Source organism: Leptodactylus fuscus, chromosome 3 (genome assembly GCF_031893055.1).
Source record: "Leptodactylus fuscus isolate aLepFus1 chromosome 3, aLepFus1.hap2, whole genome shotgun sequence".
Taxonomy (NCBI): Eukaryota; Metazoa; Chordata; class Amphibia; order Anura; family Leptodactylidae; genus Leptodactylus; species Leptodactylus fuscus.
This window is the reverse complement of record NC_134267.1, coordinates 94,785,632-94,806,123: the sequence shown is the minus strand read 5'-3', so window position 1 is coordinate 94,806,123 and position 20,492 is coordinate 94,785,632. Positions and strand designations below refer to the sequence as shown.

Below are 20,492 nucleotides of genomic sequence, written 5' to 3'. Positions count from 1 at the left end.
TGTGTGGAATATGTATGTATGTAATAACAAGTATGTGCTTAGCTAAAAATGATTCTTCTCAATGACAAAGCCCCTTTAATGCCTTGTGACATCCTTCCTCTTTTAGTATTTTAATTTTTTTGTTTTGTTTTAAATCATGCATTTTACTCCTTATGGTTTTAGCCACATTGGTTTCCTACATGGCTATTTTTATAAGGTATACATTTTTTACAGGCCTTTTTTATGTTGTTTTTGAAGATCTACCATTTACTTTGTGTTCCATACACCTTTGAAGACATTGTTCCAGTTTATGCCAGCAAGGTCTTCTTTTAGGTGGTTAAAAATTATCCTTCTCAAAGTTGTGTTTTTCTACCACTCTGCAAAATCTTAAACAATTATATACAAATACTTATTATGTTGTGGTCACTGTTACCCAAATGACCCCTGACCTCTACTTTTGACAATCTGTCAAGTCTTTTTTTGTCAAAATTAGGTTTAAAAGAGTTTTGCCCCTGTTGGGTCCTTCATTAGTTATGAGGTATTTGTCTTTTATTACTGACAAATACCTCTTAACTTTGTTGGATCTGCAGGTTTCTTCCTCCCAATTGATATATGGATAGTTAAAAATCCCACAGGCTCACTATCTATGCTCTCTTGTTCTCTACATTTGAGACTGCGATGAGATCCTCAAATAATTGCTGCTGTTGCATGTTCTTTTAACACTGCTAGATTTGTAGATAAGAGGCTTCTTGTACACAGAATGAGGCAATTAATAAATTAATTTTCTTAATTAACTAGACTGCAGGAGAATCCTACTACACTCATCCTTTCACCATAGAACTGTATGCATGAGATGGAATACAGAGAGAAATATAATTTAAACAAGCAGTGAGAGTTAAGTCAAGGAGCAGAACAGCTTAATAAGTGGTGAAGGAAACAGATCTCCTTAATGAGATACATTACAAAGTCTCTTATGTTCAAATGTACTATCCATTTATGAAAAGTTGTTTATAGCTAGAGCTACACTTTAAGTCACACATTTAAGACAAGAACACTTACATTAGGTTCACATCTGTGCCAGGCTCTTAGTTGTTCAGGTCTACTAGGGGACCTCAACAACATAGGGCTAGACTGAATCAGCAGTTACCGTACATGTGAACATCGGCGGATCCCAATAGCTATATAATGAGGTCTGCCTTTTTCGTACTGAAAGCAATAGAGAGAAAAGTCCTCTGTGCAGCATTTTTCTCTTCACCGATTTTTGACAGTTTCTACGAGTTTCTAACAGCACAGATGTGACTTTAGCCTTTGAATGAAAACATACTCTCAAGCTCCCATACCCTTACTTTTCATTGTAAGATTCTGCTTGATTATACTTCCTATTGTTTTCAATGGCAGACAGAGATGGAACTAAGTTTCTGAAAACCTAAGTATCCTACTCGATCTTGTTGCTGATTCAGAGTGTCCTACTGTTCCGGCTCATTCATCTGGGCCTAATCAGCAAGGGAAAGTCGTGGCGGAAGGCTGAAGCTCTGCTTCAGCTTTCCACCACAGGGAGGCGGATGGGCATAAAATGAAGAGGAATTTGAGGTAGATGTCTCAAATTCTTCATTTACCGCTGTATGAACCCAGCATTAAACGCCTTATCCACTTTTCTAATATTTATGGCCCATCCTTTTGATGGATCAAGAATATCACATCTACAGGGGTCTGCCAGGACCCCTGCAGATCAGCAGTTCCAAGGCAACATGACAACCACTAATGCTAACATCATTAGTAGGCAGCCACACTCTCAGAACAGCTTATCTGCAGTTGTCCTGGCCTGTCCCATCCCTACAGATGTAATATTGTTGCATTATTCACACCTCCCCTCCCCCACAGAACTTGATGTTAAAAAAAAAAAAAAAAAAAAAACTTGAATCCCTCCCCTGATTTCTACAAATATTATATTTCTAATCCAGGACAAGGCCTTTACATTTTGGCTATGTGTTTTTCCTAGCTGAATTTATTTTATTTTATTTTTTCCATTTTATTTGCAAATAGTTTTCTTAATTGTAACTGAACAGATGTATATTATTTCTAAAGCTAGAGATGAAATGTTTTGCCGTATTGAAATTAGTCCAGCATATTTGTAAATGGTTGAGTTTTCTTCTGTAATGTACTTTCATTATACTGATGCAGTTCTGACTAATTAAGGAAAATGCTTGAGTGTCTGAAGATGCTGTACTGGGTACTCATTTATTCCTTACAATCTCCAGTCACAGCAGTTATCAGCACCAGAGACTTAATGCTGTTGATTGAATATGCATGCTAGCACCTAAAGTGAGCACAGCATTTTAGCTGGAATATTTTCTCCTAATAGCAAAGTTCCTTTAGGTCTTATTCGCATGTCAGTGTTTGTAAGCCAAAGCTAGAAGTGGAAGCTACTCAGAGATGAGGCATAATAGAAAGATATGCACCTGTTCTGCGTTTTTTTTTTTTTTTTTTTTTTTTTACCTGCTTCTGGATTTGCCTTATGACCAGTGATGCATTACACTGACGTGTGAATAAGACCTTTAATGTATTTACATATGCCAATTCATTCTTTGTTTTTGACAAGTATTTTTGCTGTGTAAGGCTGCATGCACACAGAGTTACGCCGGGCTTAGAAAAATAATCATTCACAGCCGTACACGCGAGCGCTGAGGATGGCTCCCAAACACTTCCCATTCACTTCAATGGGAGAGCTTGTAACGCCGGCGTTAGAAGCGCTCCCATTGAAGTGAATGGGAAGTGTTCGGGAGCCGTCCGCTGCGCTTGCGTGTACGGCTGTGAATGAGAATTTTTACAAGCCCAGCGTAACTCTGTGTGCATGCAGCCTTAAAAAGCAGTGGCTTCACGTAACCACTGCATTTTTTTCCAGTTTTTTGCAGCAATTTTACCTTTTCTAAATTGCAGCACATCCATGACTTATGCAAAAACAACTTGTTGTTAAAGGGGCTCTGTCATTGGGAAACGTAATTTTTAGCTAAGCACATCCTTGCATAGCTTTTAGAAAGGCTATTTCCCACACATCTTTTGTATGTAAATTGCCTCAGTAGATTTTGAATAAGTCCATTTTTATTCATATGTTAATTAGCCTTCTTCGTGCATCGGAAGTCTCACCGTGCACTCCTCTCTGCTATTCTCTGTGTATGTACAGCAAAGGCTGCCGTGCTGATGACTCATCTCTGCTCTACATACACATAGAGCAGACAGTGCACAGAGACACGAAGATCTAAGACAGTGCTGCGAGAGAACTCATTTGCCACCCTTCTGCATCTGACTATACAGGAGACCCCACAATATTCTGCTGCAAACGACATAGAAGGTCAGTTGTGGCAGAATAAGGCCCATTAGTGACCGATGTAGAAAGTCTATATGCTGGTTACTAATGGGCTAAGATACTGGTTATCTATAAGACAATCAGACTATGGTGGGTGTTAGAAGGTGCAGTGTTCACACTTCTTACTTTCTACAGCAAAAAAGATATAGTAACACCTTATTTCAGATTATGCTACATATAAAATTAGATAATACAATGTTACATAAAATGTATAATTTAACTAAATATAAATGGGAAACAACCTCTTCATATAGCATTAAAACATGCTAGCTAATTGTTCTCTGCTAGAGCATGCTAGAAAAAAGAAAGTATATGTTCATGTGAAGGTCCACACAGCAGAGAGACCCCAAAGTTGGCAGGGCCGTACCACCCTATACACATACCGTCAATGGGTCATTTTCTTCACATCCTGTATTCTTAGAGTTTGGGAGGTAAAAAAAAGCTATGTGAGACTTGTGAGGTGGTCAGCCTATGGAGATAATTAACTCCTTGCTGCTTGTGCCAATTACCTCTTGTAAGAACCTTGTAAAACACTTTTCAGTGTACCATAGAGCCTTACAGCTCATTGTGTGATTTATCAGTCCTACTCTGAACTTCAACTTCATGTCACGTTTACCTGGATTCTCTGTGCATCTCCATATAACAATAGTTGTGAAGAAGTACTGAAATTGTGATTTTTTTCTAATTTTATAACTTTATCCTAGGATGACACAACCCACATTCCTACGTACAGTTGAACCTCTTGCCCCTTCTGTCCCTCTTATCCCGACAATACAATGTTTAAACCCTTGATGCTCTTAATGCCATCCGTATGTCATGCTCAAATCCTTCCAAATCTGTAAAAATGAGAATCAAGATGATAGTTTGCAAGCTCAGGATGATGAGCAGAGCTCTGAGCTGCTTGAGCAGATAAAGATTTGTCAGTTGGATCCCTAATACTACTAAACCCCTTGCATTGTGCGCACTGTTTTTCTCAATACATCCTATTATGCCTGTCTGTCGTAATTCATTTGACAAAGAGAAGAAAGTCCTACTTTTACATTTAAAAGCATATAGGCAGCATCTGTGTCAGTGCCCACAGCACTCTCCTTATGTGCCACAATCAGCAGAGCTTTTCTTGAATTTCTGCTCCAGGGAATGTAGACAACTGGAGTCGCTTCTTGTGACGCTTATTATAATGTTCATCTGCACCACTTCTCCAAGACATGTTGTTTTTGTAAGTGTTCTTCAGTTAAGTCAAATTAAAATAATTTTCTTAAAATTTCAAGTCTTCTAATAAAAACTTAAAGAGGACCTTTCACCACTTTTGGGCACATGCAGTGTTGTATACTGCCAGAAAGCCGACAGTGCGCTGAATTCAGCGCACTGTCGGCTTTCCCGATCTGTGCCCGGTGTAAAGAGCTTACGGTGACAGTACCGTAGTGCTCTATGGTCAGAAGGGCGTTTCTGACAGTCAGTCAGAGACGTCCTTCTGCCTCGCGGCGCCTATCGCGCTGTACTGTGGAGCGGGGAGGAACGCCCCCTCCCTCTGCTCACACAGCTCGTCCATAGACAAGTGTTATCAGGAGCGGGAGGGGGGAGTTCCTCCCCGCTCCACAGCACAGTGCGATAGGCGCCGCGAGGCAGAAGGACGTCTCTGACTGACTGTCAGAAACGCCCTTCTGACCATAGAGCACTACGGTACCGGCACCGTAAGCTCTTTACACTGGGCACAGATCGGGAAAGCCGACCGTGCGCTGAATTCAGCGTACTGTCGGCTTTCTGGCAGTATATAACACTGCATGTGCCCAAAAGTGGTGAAAGGTCCTCTTTAAACCTACTTGTGATCAAAAGTTTAACATTATAACGTGTTTTTTTCATATTCATGACATGTATTAGCTATCATTCATGATAAGTTATAAATTGTTAGCGTATGCTGTCTTTTGGCATAAACAGGCTCGGACTTGTAAATTCCCTGGTGAACCTCCAGTTCACCATGGCATAACACAGTAAAATCATTGTACTTCATACAGATACACTTTGTACAACTTCTTAACCAGGCTATATGTCAGTATAATATACTTCATATACTTTGTGCAGAATTATTAGGCAAGTTGTGTTTGAGAGGATTCTTTTTATTATTGTTCAACAACTATGTTCTCAATCAACCCAGAAGATTCATAAATTTCAAAGCTTAATATTTTTGTATGTTGGAGAGGTTTTTTTTTTTGTTTTGTTTTTTTAAGATTTGGCTATCTTAGGAGGATATCTGTCTGTGCATGTAACTATTGCTGTGCAGAATTATTACGCAATTTAATAAAAATCAAATATATACCCATCTCACTTGTTTATTTTCACCAGATAAACCAATATAACACAAAATTTTAGAAATAAACATTTCTGACATTCAAAAAAAAAATAAAAAAAATCAGTGACCAATATAGCCACCTTTCTTTACGATGACACTCAAAAGCCATAGATTCTGTCAGTTGCTTGATCTGTTTATGATCACCATTGCATGCAGCAGCCACCACAGCCTCCCAGACACGGTTTTCCCTCCCTGTAGATCTTACATTTTATGAGGGACCACAGGTTCTCTATGGGGTTCAGATCAGGTGAACAAGGGGGCCATGTCATTATATTTTCTTCTTTTAGATCTTTACTGGCCAGCCACGCTGTGGAGTATTTGGATGCATGTGATAGAGCATTGTCCCGCATGAAAATCATGTTTTTCTTGAACAATACCGACTTCTTCCTGTACCACTGCTTGAAGAAGGTGTCTTCCAAAAACTGACAATAGATCTGGGGCTTGAGCTTCACTCCATTCTCAACCCGAAAGGTCCCATAAGTTCATCTTTGATGATACCAGCCCATACCAGTACCCCACCTCCACCTTGCTAGCGTCTGAGTCGGAGTGGAGTTCTCTGCCCTTTACTGATCCAGCCTTGGACCCATCCATCTGGCCCATCAAGAGTTACTCTCATTTCATCAGTCCATAAAACCTTAGAAAAATCAGTCTTGAGATATTTCTTGGCCCAGTTTTGATGTTTTACCTTTTGTTTCTTGTTCAAAGGTGGTCGTTTTTCAGCCTTCCTTACCTTGGCCATGTCCCGGAGTATCGCACACCTTGTGCTTTTTGATAATCCAGTAACATTGCAGCTCTGAAATATGGCAAAACTAGTGGCAAATGGCATCTTGGCAGCTTCACGCTTGATTTTCCTCAATTCACGGACAGTTATTGTGCACCTTTTTTTTTTTTTTTTTTTTTTTTTTAATCAACACACTTCTTACGACCCTGTTGGCTAAATGCCATGAAACACTTGATTGTTCGGTGATCACGCTTTAAAAGTTTTACAATTTCAAGACTGCTGCATCCCTCTAAAAAGACATCTCGCCATTTTTGACTTTTCAGAGTCCGTCAAATCTCTCTTTTGACCCATTTTGCCAAATGAAAGGAAGTTGCCTAATAATTAAGCACACCTTATAGGGTGTTAATGTCATTAGACCACACCCCTCCTCATTACAGAGATGCAAATCACCTGATTTACATAATTGGTAGTTGGCTTTCAAGCCTATACAGCTTAGAGTAGGTCACCATGTATAAAAAAGGATGATGTGATGAAAATACTCATTTGCCTAATAATTCTGCACACAGTGTATGTTTATATAATGTAGCTTCTTTGGGAGTCTGGGATGAAATCTAGGTGTACAGTGAGGCCAACCAGCCTCTGGGTTCCATCTTCTCAATAACACTACAGTGGTCCCAGTAATCTTGCTCCTGCCTAACGTGTTCTGTGTGGATACATATACCCATCTCTAAGACCTAATGGGACCCTAGTCTAGTTCAAGGCAAGAGCGAGGCAGCAGATTGCTACTGAAAAATATATTTGTCTGTGACTTTTAATGAATCTATGAATGTGTCAAGTAATATTTGCATGTATCTGTGCAGTGGTTCCTTGGCACCCCATTCTGACACTGGGTATAAATACTATGTATTACATTAGTCCATAGGATTTTTAAGAAGCGGGAGAGTTTCTAGATTGTAAATTGGGAGATTGTTGCAGATTCTCTTGTTTGTTAACAAAATTTTAAGAGCTTATTTAGACCAAGGCCATGAGAATCCATTTCACTGCCTAACTTACAATCCTGTGTGCGCCTGAACAGATAGAAAGTTGTTAGTTCAGTACAATAGAGCACCACCTGTTCAGGAGCTCACTGCATCATAACTCTTTGATACAGTGAGTTCTAGTCACACAGCCATATTAAAGTGGTTGTCCCAATAAAATGCTTATTCCTTGTATACAGGACAAGTAATGTGAAGTAAAGCACCAGTGTACAAGACTGGTGTTGTATTCACTGCTGTGGGACTGCTGATTCCCCTTACTTAACCCCCATTGATGTGTCACTTATCCCTGATCTTGTGGATAGGGTATTGGTGTCTTTAAAGAGGTTTTCTGGGCAAATTTATTTTTTAAAAAAAGTCTGTTAGAGCTGTCAATGGGTTAATAAATGCACTCATATACCTTTAGCAGTGCTTTGAGTGATTTCTGGGTGTCTCTGGGAGCGTCTGGTCTGCATTTGCTTACATGGTTCAGCTTCCTGTTGTGTAACTTCCACACTAGCTACCTCTCACCTTACTCCCCCCTCTCTCCCTCCCTACCATACACCCCCTCCCAGTCTGCCTAGCTATCCTTCCCACTACTAGCTCTTCCCACCCTACTCAACCTAAACCCCAACCCAGTTAGAAGTCTCTTCCTTCCAGGCTTCCTCCTGCAGCACAGCTGCTCCTTCTTTTCGGATTCTACCAGAGCGCACTATTGTCCCAGCGCTGCTCTGTTCTCTGCAGCCGCTGATCCACCTCTACTACACAGGTGAGATGGATTATCAGCTACAGAGCAACGCTGAGACTATAGCGCACACTGGCAGTCAAAAAAGGAGGAGGAGCCGTCCCGCAGGAGGAAGCCTGGAAGGAAGATGGTATGTTGGGGGGGGGGGGGGGGGGAAGGGGGTAGTAGTGATTTTCCGGAAACGGATTGTCACTGGATAACCAGCAAATTTACCTGGGGCGGTCACATATGGGTAAATATACATTTTTGATAAATTATTTAGAAAGTAGGCTGGGGGAGAGTGTATAGGTTACTGTAGGGATTAGTTTTTATCCCTGACAACCCATTAAGTCCAGGAAATATGGCCTGCACACAGATGGAACATGGCACGTGAAAGCAGATACATCCTAATGGTTTGTGCGAATGCTTTTTGTGTATGTAATGAACACATGGAAAAAGCATAAAGAATTTTACTACTTTAAAGGGGAACATAATCATATCTATATTTGTAGATAATTAAAAGTTAAACATTTTTGCAAATACAAGTATTTAAAAATTCTTCAGAGTTTTAAAGATTTCCTCTAACCATCTTAGTGGTGACCTTTTGTCATCGTTTGACAGTGGATATGACTAGAGATGAGCGAACACTAAAATGTTCGAGGTTCGAAATTCGATTCGAACAGCCGCTCACTGTTCGAGTGTTCGAATGGGTTTCGAACCCCATTATAGTCTATGGGGAACATAAACTCGTTAAGGGGGAAACCCAAATTCGTGTCTGGAGGGTCACCAAGTCCACTATGACACCCCAGGAAATGATACCAACACCCTGGAATGACACTGGGACAGCAGGGGAAGCATGTCTGGGGGCATAAAAGTCACTTTATTTCATGGAAATCCCTGTCAGTTTGCGATTTTCGCAAGCTAACTTTTCCCCATAGAAATGCATTGGCCAGTGCTGATTGGCCAGAGTACGGAACTCGACCAATCAGCGCTGGCTCTGCTGGAGGAGGCGGAGTCTAAGATAGCTCCACACCAGTCTCCATTCAGGTCCGACCTTAGACTCCGCCTCCTCCGGCAGAGCCAGCGCTGATTGGCCGAAGGCTGGCCAATGCATTCCTATGCGAATGCAGACTTAGCAGTGCTGAGTCAGTTTTGCTCAACTACACATCTGATGCACACTCGGCACTGCTACATCAGATGTAGCAATCTGATGTAGCAGAGCCGAGGGTGCACTAGAACCCCTGTGCAAACTCAGTTCACGCTAATAGAATGCATTGGCCAGCGCTGATTGGCCAATGCATTCTATTAGCCCGATGAAGTAGAGCTGAATGTGTGTGCTAAGCACACACATTCAGCACTGCTTCATCAAGCCAATACAATGCATTAGCCAGTGCTGATTGGCCAGAGTACGGAATTCGGCCAATCAGCGCTGGCCAATGCATTCTATTAGCCCGATGAAGTAGAGCTGAATGTGTGTGCTAAGCACACACATTCAGCTCTACTTCATCGGGCTAATAGAATGCATTGGCCAGTGCTGATTGGCCAGAGTACGGAATTCGGCCAATCAGCGCTGGCTCTGCTGGAGGAGGCGGAGTCTAAGATCGCTCCACACCAGTCTCCATTCAGGTCCGACCTTAGACTCCGCCTCCTCCAGCAGAGCCAGCGCTGATTGGTCGAGTTCCGTACTCTGGCCAATCAGCGCTGGCCAATGCATTCTATTAGCCCGATGAAGTAGAGCTGAATGTGTGTGCTTAGCACACACATTCAGCTCTACTTCATCGGGCTAATAGAATGCATTGGCCAGCGCTGATTGGCCGAATTCCGTACTCTGGCCAATCAGCACTGGCTAATGCATTGTATTGGCTTGATGAAGCAGTGCTGAATGTGTGTGCTTAGCACACACATTCAGCTCTACTTCATCGGGCTAATAGAATGCATTGGCCAATCAGCGCTGGCCAATGCATTCTATTAGCGTGAACTGAGTTTGCACAGGGGTTCTAGTGCACCCTCGGCTCTGCTACATCAGATTGCTACATCTGATGTAGCAGTGCCGAGTGTGCATCAGATGTGTAGTTGAGCAAAACTGACTCAGCACTGCTAAGTCTCTGCATTCGCATAGGAATGCATTGGCCAGCCTTCGGCCAATCAGCGCTGGCTCTGCCGGAGGAGGCGGAGTCTAAGGTCGGACCTGAATGGAGACTGGTGTGGAGCGATCTTAGACTCCGCCTCCTCCAGCAGAGCCAGCGCTGATTGGTCGAGTTCCGTACTCTGGCCAATCAGCGCTGGCCAATGCATTCTATTAGCCCGATGAAGTAGAGCTGAATGTGTGTGCTTAGCACACACATTCAGCTCTACTTCATCAGGCTAATAGAATACATTGGCCAATCAGCGCTGGCCAATGCATTCTATTAGCTTGATGAAGCAGAGTGTGCACAAGGGTTCAAGCGCACCCTCGGCTCTGATGTAGCAGAGCTGAGGGTGCACAAGGGTTCAAGTGCACCCTCGGCTCTCCTACATCAGAGCCGAGGGTGCGCTTGAACCCTTGTGCAGCCTCGGCTCTGCTACATCAGAGCCGAGGGTGCGCTTGAACCCTTGTGCACACTCTGCTTCATCAAGCTAATAGAATGCATTGGCCAGCACTGATTGGCCAGAGTACGGAATTCGGCCAATCAGCGCTGGCCAATGCATCCCTATGGGAAAAAGTTTATCTCACAAAAATCACAATTACACACCCGATAGAGCCCCAAAAAGTTATTTTTAATAACATTCCCCCCTAAATAAAGGTTATCCCTAGCTATCCCTGCCTGTACAGCTATCCCTGTCTCATAGTCACAAAGTTCACATTCTCATATGACCCGGATTTGAAATCCACTATTCGTCTAAAATGGAGGTCACCTGATTTCGGCAGCCAATGACTTTTTCCAATTTTTTTCAATGCCCCCAGTGTCGTAGTTCCTGTCCCACCTCCCCTGCGCTGTTATTGGTGCAAAAAAGGCGCCAGGGAAGGTGGGAGGGGAATCGAATTTTGGCGCACTTTACCACGTGGTGTTCGATTCGATTCGAACATGGCGAACACCCTGATATCCGATCGAACATGTGTTCGATAGAACACTGTTCGCTCATCTCTAGATATGACCATGAATGCAGAAACTTTCTATGGTCTGGGACAGTCATGATTTCCTTATTGTAGCTGGGTTGTCAGGCAGGGAAACTACATGTATAAGAAAATATCCTGGTCACAATAAGGACATCATGACTGATTTTCTGACCTTAGAAAGGTCCTGCATTCATGGTCGTATCCATTGACAACTGATCAAGACAACAGAATATCATATTAAGAAAAAATCTTTAAGCTCTGCAAATTGTTTAATTTCTTATATTTGCAAAAATGTTTAACTTTTAATTATCTACAAGTTTAAAAATGGGTTTGTTGGTGGGAATACCCCTTTAAGAGACACATAGTTACATTGTTGCAGTATTTACAATAATATATATTTTATATAGAGATGAGCAAGTAATAATCGATCGAATACCTCCCCTGCATAGTTATTGGTGTAATTGGTGGAATACCACATGGTAAACGCAGTAAAAATTTGATGCCCCTTCCACCTTCCCTGGCGCTTTTTTTACACCAATAACTATGCAGGGGAGGTATGCGATTGAATATTACTCGCTCATCTCTAGAAGTACCACTAACAAGGCCACCATTCCTATTTTACTCAGCCAAAGTCTAGATACTGCTGTGTTTTGTTTTTTTTTTCCAGAAAGCTCACCTGGTTACAAACAAACACACACACACACACGTCTATCTATCTATCTATCTATCTATCTATCTATCTATCTATCTGTCCGTCCCTTAATATAAATCCTATCAATTATGAAACATGGTCACCATTACCAAAAGCACACATTGCCATGTTGAGCCCTTTACTGGTTTTTAATGAAAGTGGCTTAAGTCATTGGACTGTCTGTGGTTTGTACCTTCCTCGGATAGCAAGCGCATCCATGTTCTCGCAGTCTCTTCCATTATTTTACTATGTATGGGTGCCAGAAGTTAACAAGAAACCTCAGTCTGTAACTGCATCTTTGGAAGTGACTTACAGCTGGCTGCCTGCAGCCTAATCTGAGAAACAGATGGGCCTGTAGATAAACTATCTCCGATAAAATATGCCTCCTAAGAATTCTGGAAGATTTTCCTGGGTTTCTAATCTCTGTGCACGTTTACACTGAATTACACTAGCTTTCAGTACAGTTTTATCAGTAGGCAGCAGAATTAAGTATTGCTGGACTATGAAAATGTGTGAGCTATTATATTCTATTACAGCTAGTGGCTGAAACAGGCCAAACTTGATATATGTATTTTTATTGCTTTGTTATTTTAAAACGTTATTCTCATCATGATATCATTGCATCTAAAGGAGGAAAGAAGTATTCCTTTGCCTTCTCTTCAGTTATTTTTTCTCATTCCTCCCTCAGTATATTAAATGGGAATGCTGAACAAGTGAATTCGTTTTTTTTTTTGTTTTTTTTTTTTTTTCTATATTGTGCCAAACAAGAAAACTGTAAGGCTGAATGACTGGGATGGAGCAGGTTGTACTGACTGAGCACTACATATTAAAACAGCAGTGATGATAGATTCTTGGCTCTTTGAAGCAGAGCCTGTGTTGTATAATTCCCTCTGTTTTGTCCTGATTCATTGCACCAGAGCTGCACTTTGTAATAGATACACTGTATATTTGTGTCCAGGACATTAAGCTCAATTCTTTTAATCCACATTTCTATGCTGAGCTGTCTGAATACGTCTGGATGATTTTTCAAAATCTTTGTTAATATTTTTAGAAAAGAGTTTGAGAATGGTACACGTGCGACAAGACTCTTAAGCAGACATTCCTGTGATGGAGAATAGCTTGTGTCCCTGAATAATTGATCCATGTGACATGTTTCACTTTTCCATTTGTCTCACTGGCTATCTGTTTTTCTGCCGCACTGGAATAGCTGTAGTCTGTTCACATTCCCAGATGTAAAATGATATGTCATAAGTATCACATATTGGTAAAGAAACAGTAATAAAGATTCCATGTCATTTATTGATCAAATATTGGCAAATTTGGCAATTTTACCAGGCAAAACCACCGTCTAGTCTGTTATTTTGTCCACTAATTTTGACAGTCTGGTACAGAGACCACTGACCAATGCAGATATGAACAGAGACACTTTATTTTGTCCAATGCTGTCTCTTCTGACTGAACTGGGCAATTATATGTGGAAAATGTGATCCATTGGGTCCGTTTTCAATACATGACTTGTATTATAAAAAAAAAATAATAATAATAATCATTCTGTGGCTATTGTTTTTGTATGCTAACAAGATATTATTATGGGGAAGGCTGGAATGTCTTATGATTTGAATGTTTTGGACATGTTTGAAATCTCTGATCTTCTCCGATCATCTGTAAAATATTTTTTCTGGATTTCTACTTAGCCAGGACCACAATCTTTTCTTTTATAAGGCCCAGTTCACATCTGTGTTCGGTATTCCGTTCAGGGTGTCTTGGAGGTCCCCGAACAGAAACCTGCATACATTAAAAAGTGGTTAACTAAGAAACCACACAGACCCCATAGACTATAATGGTCTGTGTGGTTTCCGCTCAGTTTACACACAAAATTTGTGTAAAGAAAAGTGGTGCTTGCAGAACTTTTTCTCTCCGCATGATTTGTGCAGAAACCACACGGACCCCATTATAGTCTATGGAGTCCGTGTGGTTTCTTAGCTAGCCACTTGTCAATGCATATAGGTTTCCATGCGGGCGGTCCCCGAATGGAATACTGAACACAGATGTGAACCAGGCCTAAGATTTTCTTAACTTAAATGTTGAGACCACTGGCTGTTATGTCACATTTTATACTCGCAGGGACATATTTATAGCCAACTTTATGCAGTGTGTTTTTGTTTGTTTTTTCTCCTGGTGATTTTTGCATTGAAAAATGCATGAGTGTTAGGCCCCTTGCAGACAACCATAGGCAAGATCCGTGTGCTATCCTTGGTGGGTTGTTTTTTGGTTTTTTTTTTTTTGTTTTGGATAGCACACTGACCCATTCATTTCTATGGGCACATGCACACAGTGTTTTTCACTGATCAGTGTGTGAGCTGTGATTCTGCATGTTCTATTATGTCCAGTTTTTGCAGAACGGACTTGCCCATAGAAGCCAAAAAATGTAGGTCAGCACACTAATGTACTCAGTGTGACATCAGTGTACTGACTGTTTTCGCAGACAATTTAGGGACATCATGACATGTCATACTAGGATCACACACTGAGGCACACTGAAGACACTGTCAGTTTTTTCAGACCTAATTCACTGAGGCTGAAGAAACACTGAACACACTTTGTCTGCAAAAATTGAAGACTAATTACTAGTTTGCTGAATGCAAAGTACACACTGTCATCTGCAACTAGCCTTACTTTGTGGTTTGGGCTTTTTTTTTGTTTGAACATAGGTCCACATTGCCCAAGTTTGCAATGTCTCATGGTTAGTAAGTGTGATAATGCATCAAAATTACCATAGTGATAGATGATAGATCCAGTGCCTCTTTAGACTGTCTAGTCCAAGTTTATTCTACCTTTTAGTTTTTTGAGACAAAGTTTTTGTGCGTTTTACAACAAAGTTTGGTTGCTACACATTTTTATTTTGGAATTTTTTTCCTAGAAAGATTTCTATAGGAGAAAACAACTGAACCTCTTGGAAAGTGCCCAAAAATCTTTTGACTTTGTTTTTACTGCTGTGGTTGCAGTGGGTTAAGATTTTATATTTAACAGCCTAAACAAGTGGTATTTAGCAAAGCAGAAGAAATGCTTAGTACTTAAGTATTTTAGATATCAAACTTTACTTTTTTAGATAAATACTGTGTATTTATGTTTCATTTAGGTGCTGCAACTGAGGAACCCGAAGTGATCCCTGATCCTGCCAAGCAAACTGATCAGGTTGTCAAAATAGCTGGCATCAGTGCAGGGATACTAGTATTCATCCTACTCCTACTAGTTGTCGTTTTAATTGTTAAAAAAAGGTAAGTGCCTTGATTTATTTTATTCAGTTTAGTGTTCTGAAGTGTCATAGGTTTGGACTGTTATGTTAAGTGGCTAAAGAAAGTGGCTATTGTGAGACAGAGTTAGTGTATACATCACTAACCTGTAATTGTGTGAAATGTGATAGGTTTTTCACATATCCAAAGTTTTTTAAATGGTCTCCTACTTGCTCCAAGAATATCCAACTGCTACCACCATATTGCAGAGATAAACAACATATCTTTGTTATGTATGTCTGTGTCACTTTTGTAGATTTGGAGAAAGCACAGCTTTGAAGTCTTCTGTAAATGAGATTGGTACATTGGGGACTTAGACTCTCTAGAATATTGTTGTGGCTGTTCAACTTCAATGGGTAATCTCATAGCCAGGGGCATAGCTAAAGATAACAACTGGGGGTGTGCTCTGAGTGTTTGTTGGTTTGGGTAAGGCCACTTTGGTGTATTTAGATCTAGAGATAAGACAGTGAAACAAACTATTTTAGATTCTTATGTTGTATATTAGAGATCCTGCATACAGTTCTGGTCATAGTAGCTGGAGGATCGACTCAGACAGGAAATAGGTAGGGGTCTGCTGTAGGGAGATGAAGTTTTTAGTGCTAAGAAATCAGTACACTGTAAGCGTATGAAGTCTTTGAAAATGGTACATATAATTTATTCTACTGTTTTCTTCAAAAATATACACAGCAAGGTCAATTTTTGCTGTTTACCTAAATATAGTTATATTGTAGTCAAAATTTTGTGTGTGATATAGTTCCCTAGAGCACCCATCCGCATCCTAATTCTAGTTTATCATCTCAGTGCCTCTAAAATGTAGTAACTTCCCAATAGGTCTTAAAGGGGTGAAACCCACAAGATATAGGATATAAGTCTCTGACCAATGGGACCCCAATTGATCTCAGGCCGACACCGGAGGCTTTCACCTGAAGAAAGGGCAGCTCGCTTCTTTTTTCCGCTATCGGCAACGTGCCGATAGCAGAAAAACGAACGCTAGTGGTCTCCATAGACCACCATTGTATGGAGGCGAATTTTGAGGCAAAATCCGCTGTTGTTTCTAGCTGTAGAAGCAAAACAGTAGGAAAGGTTCATATATATATGACAAAGTTTCATGCCTTCTCCTTTCAGATGCATTGAGACAATTCAGAATAGCTGCCTGAGATAGACATAACTTTAAATGCATAGCCCTTTAAGGATGTTGTGTGGGGTTTGTATATGACCCTTAGATGGTGGTTGAGCTATAACTATCTCAGATTCATAGAAAGAAGGCAATGTTCAAGGCTCTTGCTATAACATTATGCTTCATGTTATCTAAAATGTACGGTATAAGGCAAATTAAATAAAGTGACTTTCCCATTGGGACTTTGTAGACATTCTGCAATTTCTATGACGACAAAACCTTGGTCTTTCTGTCTTCTGCAGTCTACTAAGTAAAGTCCACACTTCCTAGATCAAAACCTCCACTTGAATCCACTATCTGAAAATGGTATACTCCAAACCAAAGGACAGCGTAAAATTTAACTTTTATTAAATAATGTTAAAACAATAACTCCGGGTATATAGAAGATAAAGTGTCAAACTAACTGCATAACCTTCCTAATAAAGTCTTTGCATGAAAATGACTCAATTAGTGTCTAGCTCCCAACTCTCTAGTTCAGAAGCCAAGGGTATGCTTATTGATCCAGAAATAACTTCTCCCCTGGATCAATAACAGATAGACAAATGTCTCACTAATATTTAAATATTAAAAAAAGACAGAACATTGGCATGCCGTCTATAAAGTAGCAAAATGGGCTAGGGTAATCCTATATTAGGATATAAGCTACCTCCCACTCTGCCCAATGTTAGCTATCCGGCATCAAGCCGATATAGCAGCTGATGGTAATTTGCTGAGGATCTATTCAAATAGAATAGATCCTCAGCAAATTACCATCAGCTGCTATATCGGCTTGTTGCCGGATAGCTAACATTGGGCAGAGTGGGAGGTAGCTTATATCCTAATATAGGATTACCCTAGCCCATTTTGCTACTTTATAGACGGCATGCCAATGTTCTGTCTTTTTTAATATTTAAACATTTGTCTATCTGTTATTGATCCAGGGGAGAAGTTATTTCTGGATCAATAAGCATACCCTTGGCTTCTGAACTAGAGAGTTGGGAGCTAGACACTAATTGAGTCATTTTCATGCAAAGACTTTATTAGGAAGGTTATGCAGTTAGTTTGACACTTTATCTTCTATATACCCACACTTCCTAGATCCCCTGATTTCCGGCATTTCACTTTGCATTGAAATATGTGCGATTTATATTATAAAATGTGTTTTCAAGAGTCGGGTTATAGAAATGCATTTAACAGTGTAAATAGAAATATAATTGTATTCAAGGCCTGCACGGAAAAAAAAAGTCAGTATAGGCCTTCTTCACACAGCCAGTATTCTGCTCAGTGCTTTACATCATTAGTTGTAAGCCAAAACTAGGAGTGGATTCATAACACACAGGATTTACAAATCTTACAATTCTATTTTCTCTCTAGTTTCCATTCCTGGTTTTGGCATCAAAATATGTGTGCACATGATCGCATTGAGCACCAACTCCTAGTTGTAGTTTCTCCCCGTCTTTTAAATAGGATCTGTAAGTAATTGTATTCAGCAATTATGGGATGGCTCTGTGTTATTCCTCCTAGGGATTTATGAATACATTATTACCATTTCCCTAGTTCACAGGCCATGCTGCTATACAATCTGGCACTGACTGGACAGTGCAACCATATGTACAGACACCCCCAATTGAGAACACCCACTTGGCAATTTAGTCAGACCTTTTTAATGCAGGTCTATATAACATCATGCAAGGATTGCAAGTCTTTACTAAAGCAGACATATCAGGAGATGGAAAAGCTCCTCTTTAGCAATACAACTTATAGTAATAGTTTGTATCCTGGACCAAACAATGTGTTTGTGTATCCCACCATCTTTCTCAGGGCTTTGTCTTTGTGATTTCTTGAATGTCAAAACCACTATTAACGTTGCTGACCTGTATATGAAAGTAATGAACAAAATATAGTTTATCCAAAAGAAAATCTGCAAAGCTGCCGGTCATAGTTGCAATTGTGGGCCCCCTACGTAACCTCTTATCTGGGGAACGAGAGAGAATGTTTTATCTACAATGTTGATGTTTTAGGAATACTTCTTAGATTTTACTTATTTAGTTAACTATTCATAGTTAAAAATGAAAAGTTCTTAGTTTTAGTTATTTGTTGTCTCTACAAAAATAAAAAGTTCTGTTCTCCCAGCTGGTATATGACAAGCACCGTATTATTTGCTAAATGATATTGTGCCTGATAATTTTATCTGTCAACCGTCCTTATTTCCCTCTGCTACAAGTTCATGACGTTTTAGCGTTGTAGAGGTTTTACAGGTTCATTTGTCGCCTGTGCTTGGGGGGAAAATATAAATTAAAGAGCACCACCTTGTGGCGCTCTGATGTACAGCAGCCACTAACCTTTATTAATGTTTGCTCAATATCTGTCTTGTGTAAGCTTGGCAGCATGCCCTGCATATAAATGAATTTTATTGATAACATTTCTATTTTAGGCATGTTCTTAATATCTGCTTGCCCTTGTCCTAATATGCCATGTATAACCAAGAATATTGTTTGTGTTTAACCAAAGCAAGTTGAAGTTTAACTGCGAACCTCAATGTAAATGTGGATATATGTTGTCGTTAATGTTCTGTCTTTTTTCTGATTGGATTGATTAATTATTGCCTTTTTACTATTACCCCCTGGAGATATATTACATGGCGAAGGAACTTCTGCATTAGAAGCATTAGGTATGCTCCCGGTGTTGTGTGCAAGCCAGCTACCCATGTGCTTTCATGTATTCATTTTCTAGTTATTTCTTTTCAAGAAGTTTTGTTTACACTTGTAGTTGACAAATATGATTGTGCTTCTAAAAAAAAAAACTTTGGAAGATATTATATGGAGTTCCTTTAAAGTGTACTTTTTACCTTATGCCTCAGTTGTGTTTAGGTATAAAGCTACACTTTAAGGACCAAATCTGTGGAATCTATAGACTGGCCGCTTGTACGGTCCCTTGGGGTCAACCAGTTGGATGTAGTCCTGTAGCACAGTAGCAACAGTTCAGTAGTCATACATCTCTCATTTACTCAGTCATTATTGTAATGCGAGACTGGCTTGTCTGATGCCCATGTTGATACTGGCACTGTAATACTATATACATGTCACTTAATACTACAGTATTTTGTGTTTGGTGCATGGAAACAAATAATATGCATATGCAGTATATGTGTATTTATTGTTATGTTTTCACACCAACATACATATAAAACGATATGACTGCGCTTCATACAAAATGGAATCTATCACTTTGATCTTTCAACAAGTGTGGAAAAATACAGTACTGGTCAGAAACAATTTTATAAGGTGTTGTGGTCTACTTGGGTAGTTTTTTTCCTCTCTCTCTCGTATTAATTGCCAAAGAGAAAGATGGACATCCCAAGAGAAAAGTTGGGCAGTTTTTAAGTCTATGCAAATATGGATGATGCTTTGTCAATGTAGCAGCCATATAATTTTTCTATTTGGCCTCATATTAGTCTTCATACATGTGACTGTGTTTGTCGGACCAGTATGTGGTACCTAATGGATCATGGAGATATTATTTATTTATTTTTTAATTGTATTTACTTTTTGTTCTAACCTGCTGTATGGGAATATGGTGCTCTGCATGACTCTATTGAAGTACATGCGTGGTGTCTGTATTCAATATCCAAAATATGTGCATTAAAAAAAAAAAAAAACTATTGAGTTGCGTTTAAAGCCGTCTTTTAGTTCTATGCAGGACACTTTTAGTACCAGAAAAGAACTGCATGTGTGGTCCCTATCCTTATGGAATGTTCTACAATTTAACTATTTACAGTGTGTACATTTTGCTGCTTTTATAACAAAAAAAGTGGCCTTAGAGGAAGCGGTAATGAAATACCTGCTTGTCAGTAAGGTTCCTTATAGTAGCTAATTGGGCCATTAGTCTCAAATGAAGTCTGGAGTATATGGAACATTAGAAGAGGTGGTTAATGGATTTAGTTTAGTGATTTAGGCAATGTATTAATTGGATGTCTTCAGGCTTGCTGCATGGAAATAGTAGTATTTGGAATAATTAAAATTTTTTTTAATGAATAAACATGTTTATATTGAGTAGCTAGGAACAGTTTTCTGTATTACAGCTGTGTATACTTTTGGATGAGAACAA

General features: G+C 39.9%; 1 protein-coding gene across 8 annotated transcripts in view; it reads left to right on the top strand.

Annotated features, from left to right (window-relative positions):
• Positions 1-20,492, top strand: part of PTPRK (protein tyrosine phosphatase receptor type K) — a 281,887-nt gene that overhangs the window by 201,298 nt on the left and 60,097 nt on the right. For 4 of the 8 annotated variants that reach the window (XM_075267966.1, XM_075267965.1, XM_075267967.1 and 1 more), the window contains exons 14-15: positions 15,076-15,214; positions 19,015-19,056. In XM_075267966.1, the coding sequence (XP_075124067.1) occupies positions 15,076-15,214; positions 19,015-19,056 (181 nt within the window). The remainder of the gene's footprint in view (positions 1-15,075; positions 15,215-19,014; positions 19,057-20,492) is intronic. The other 4 variants (XM_075267972.1, XM_075267971.1, XM_075267968.1 and 1 more) reach the window with 1 other exon arrangement.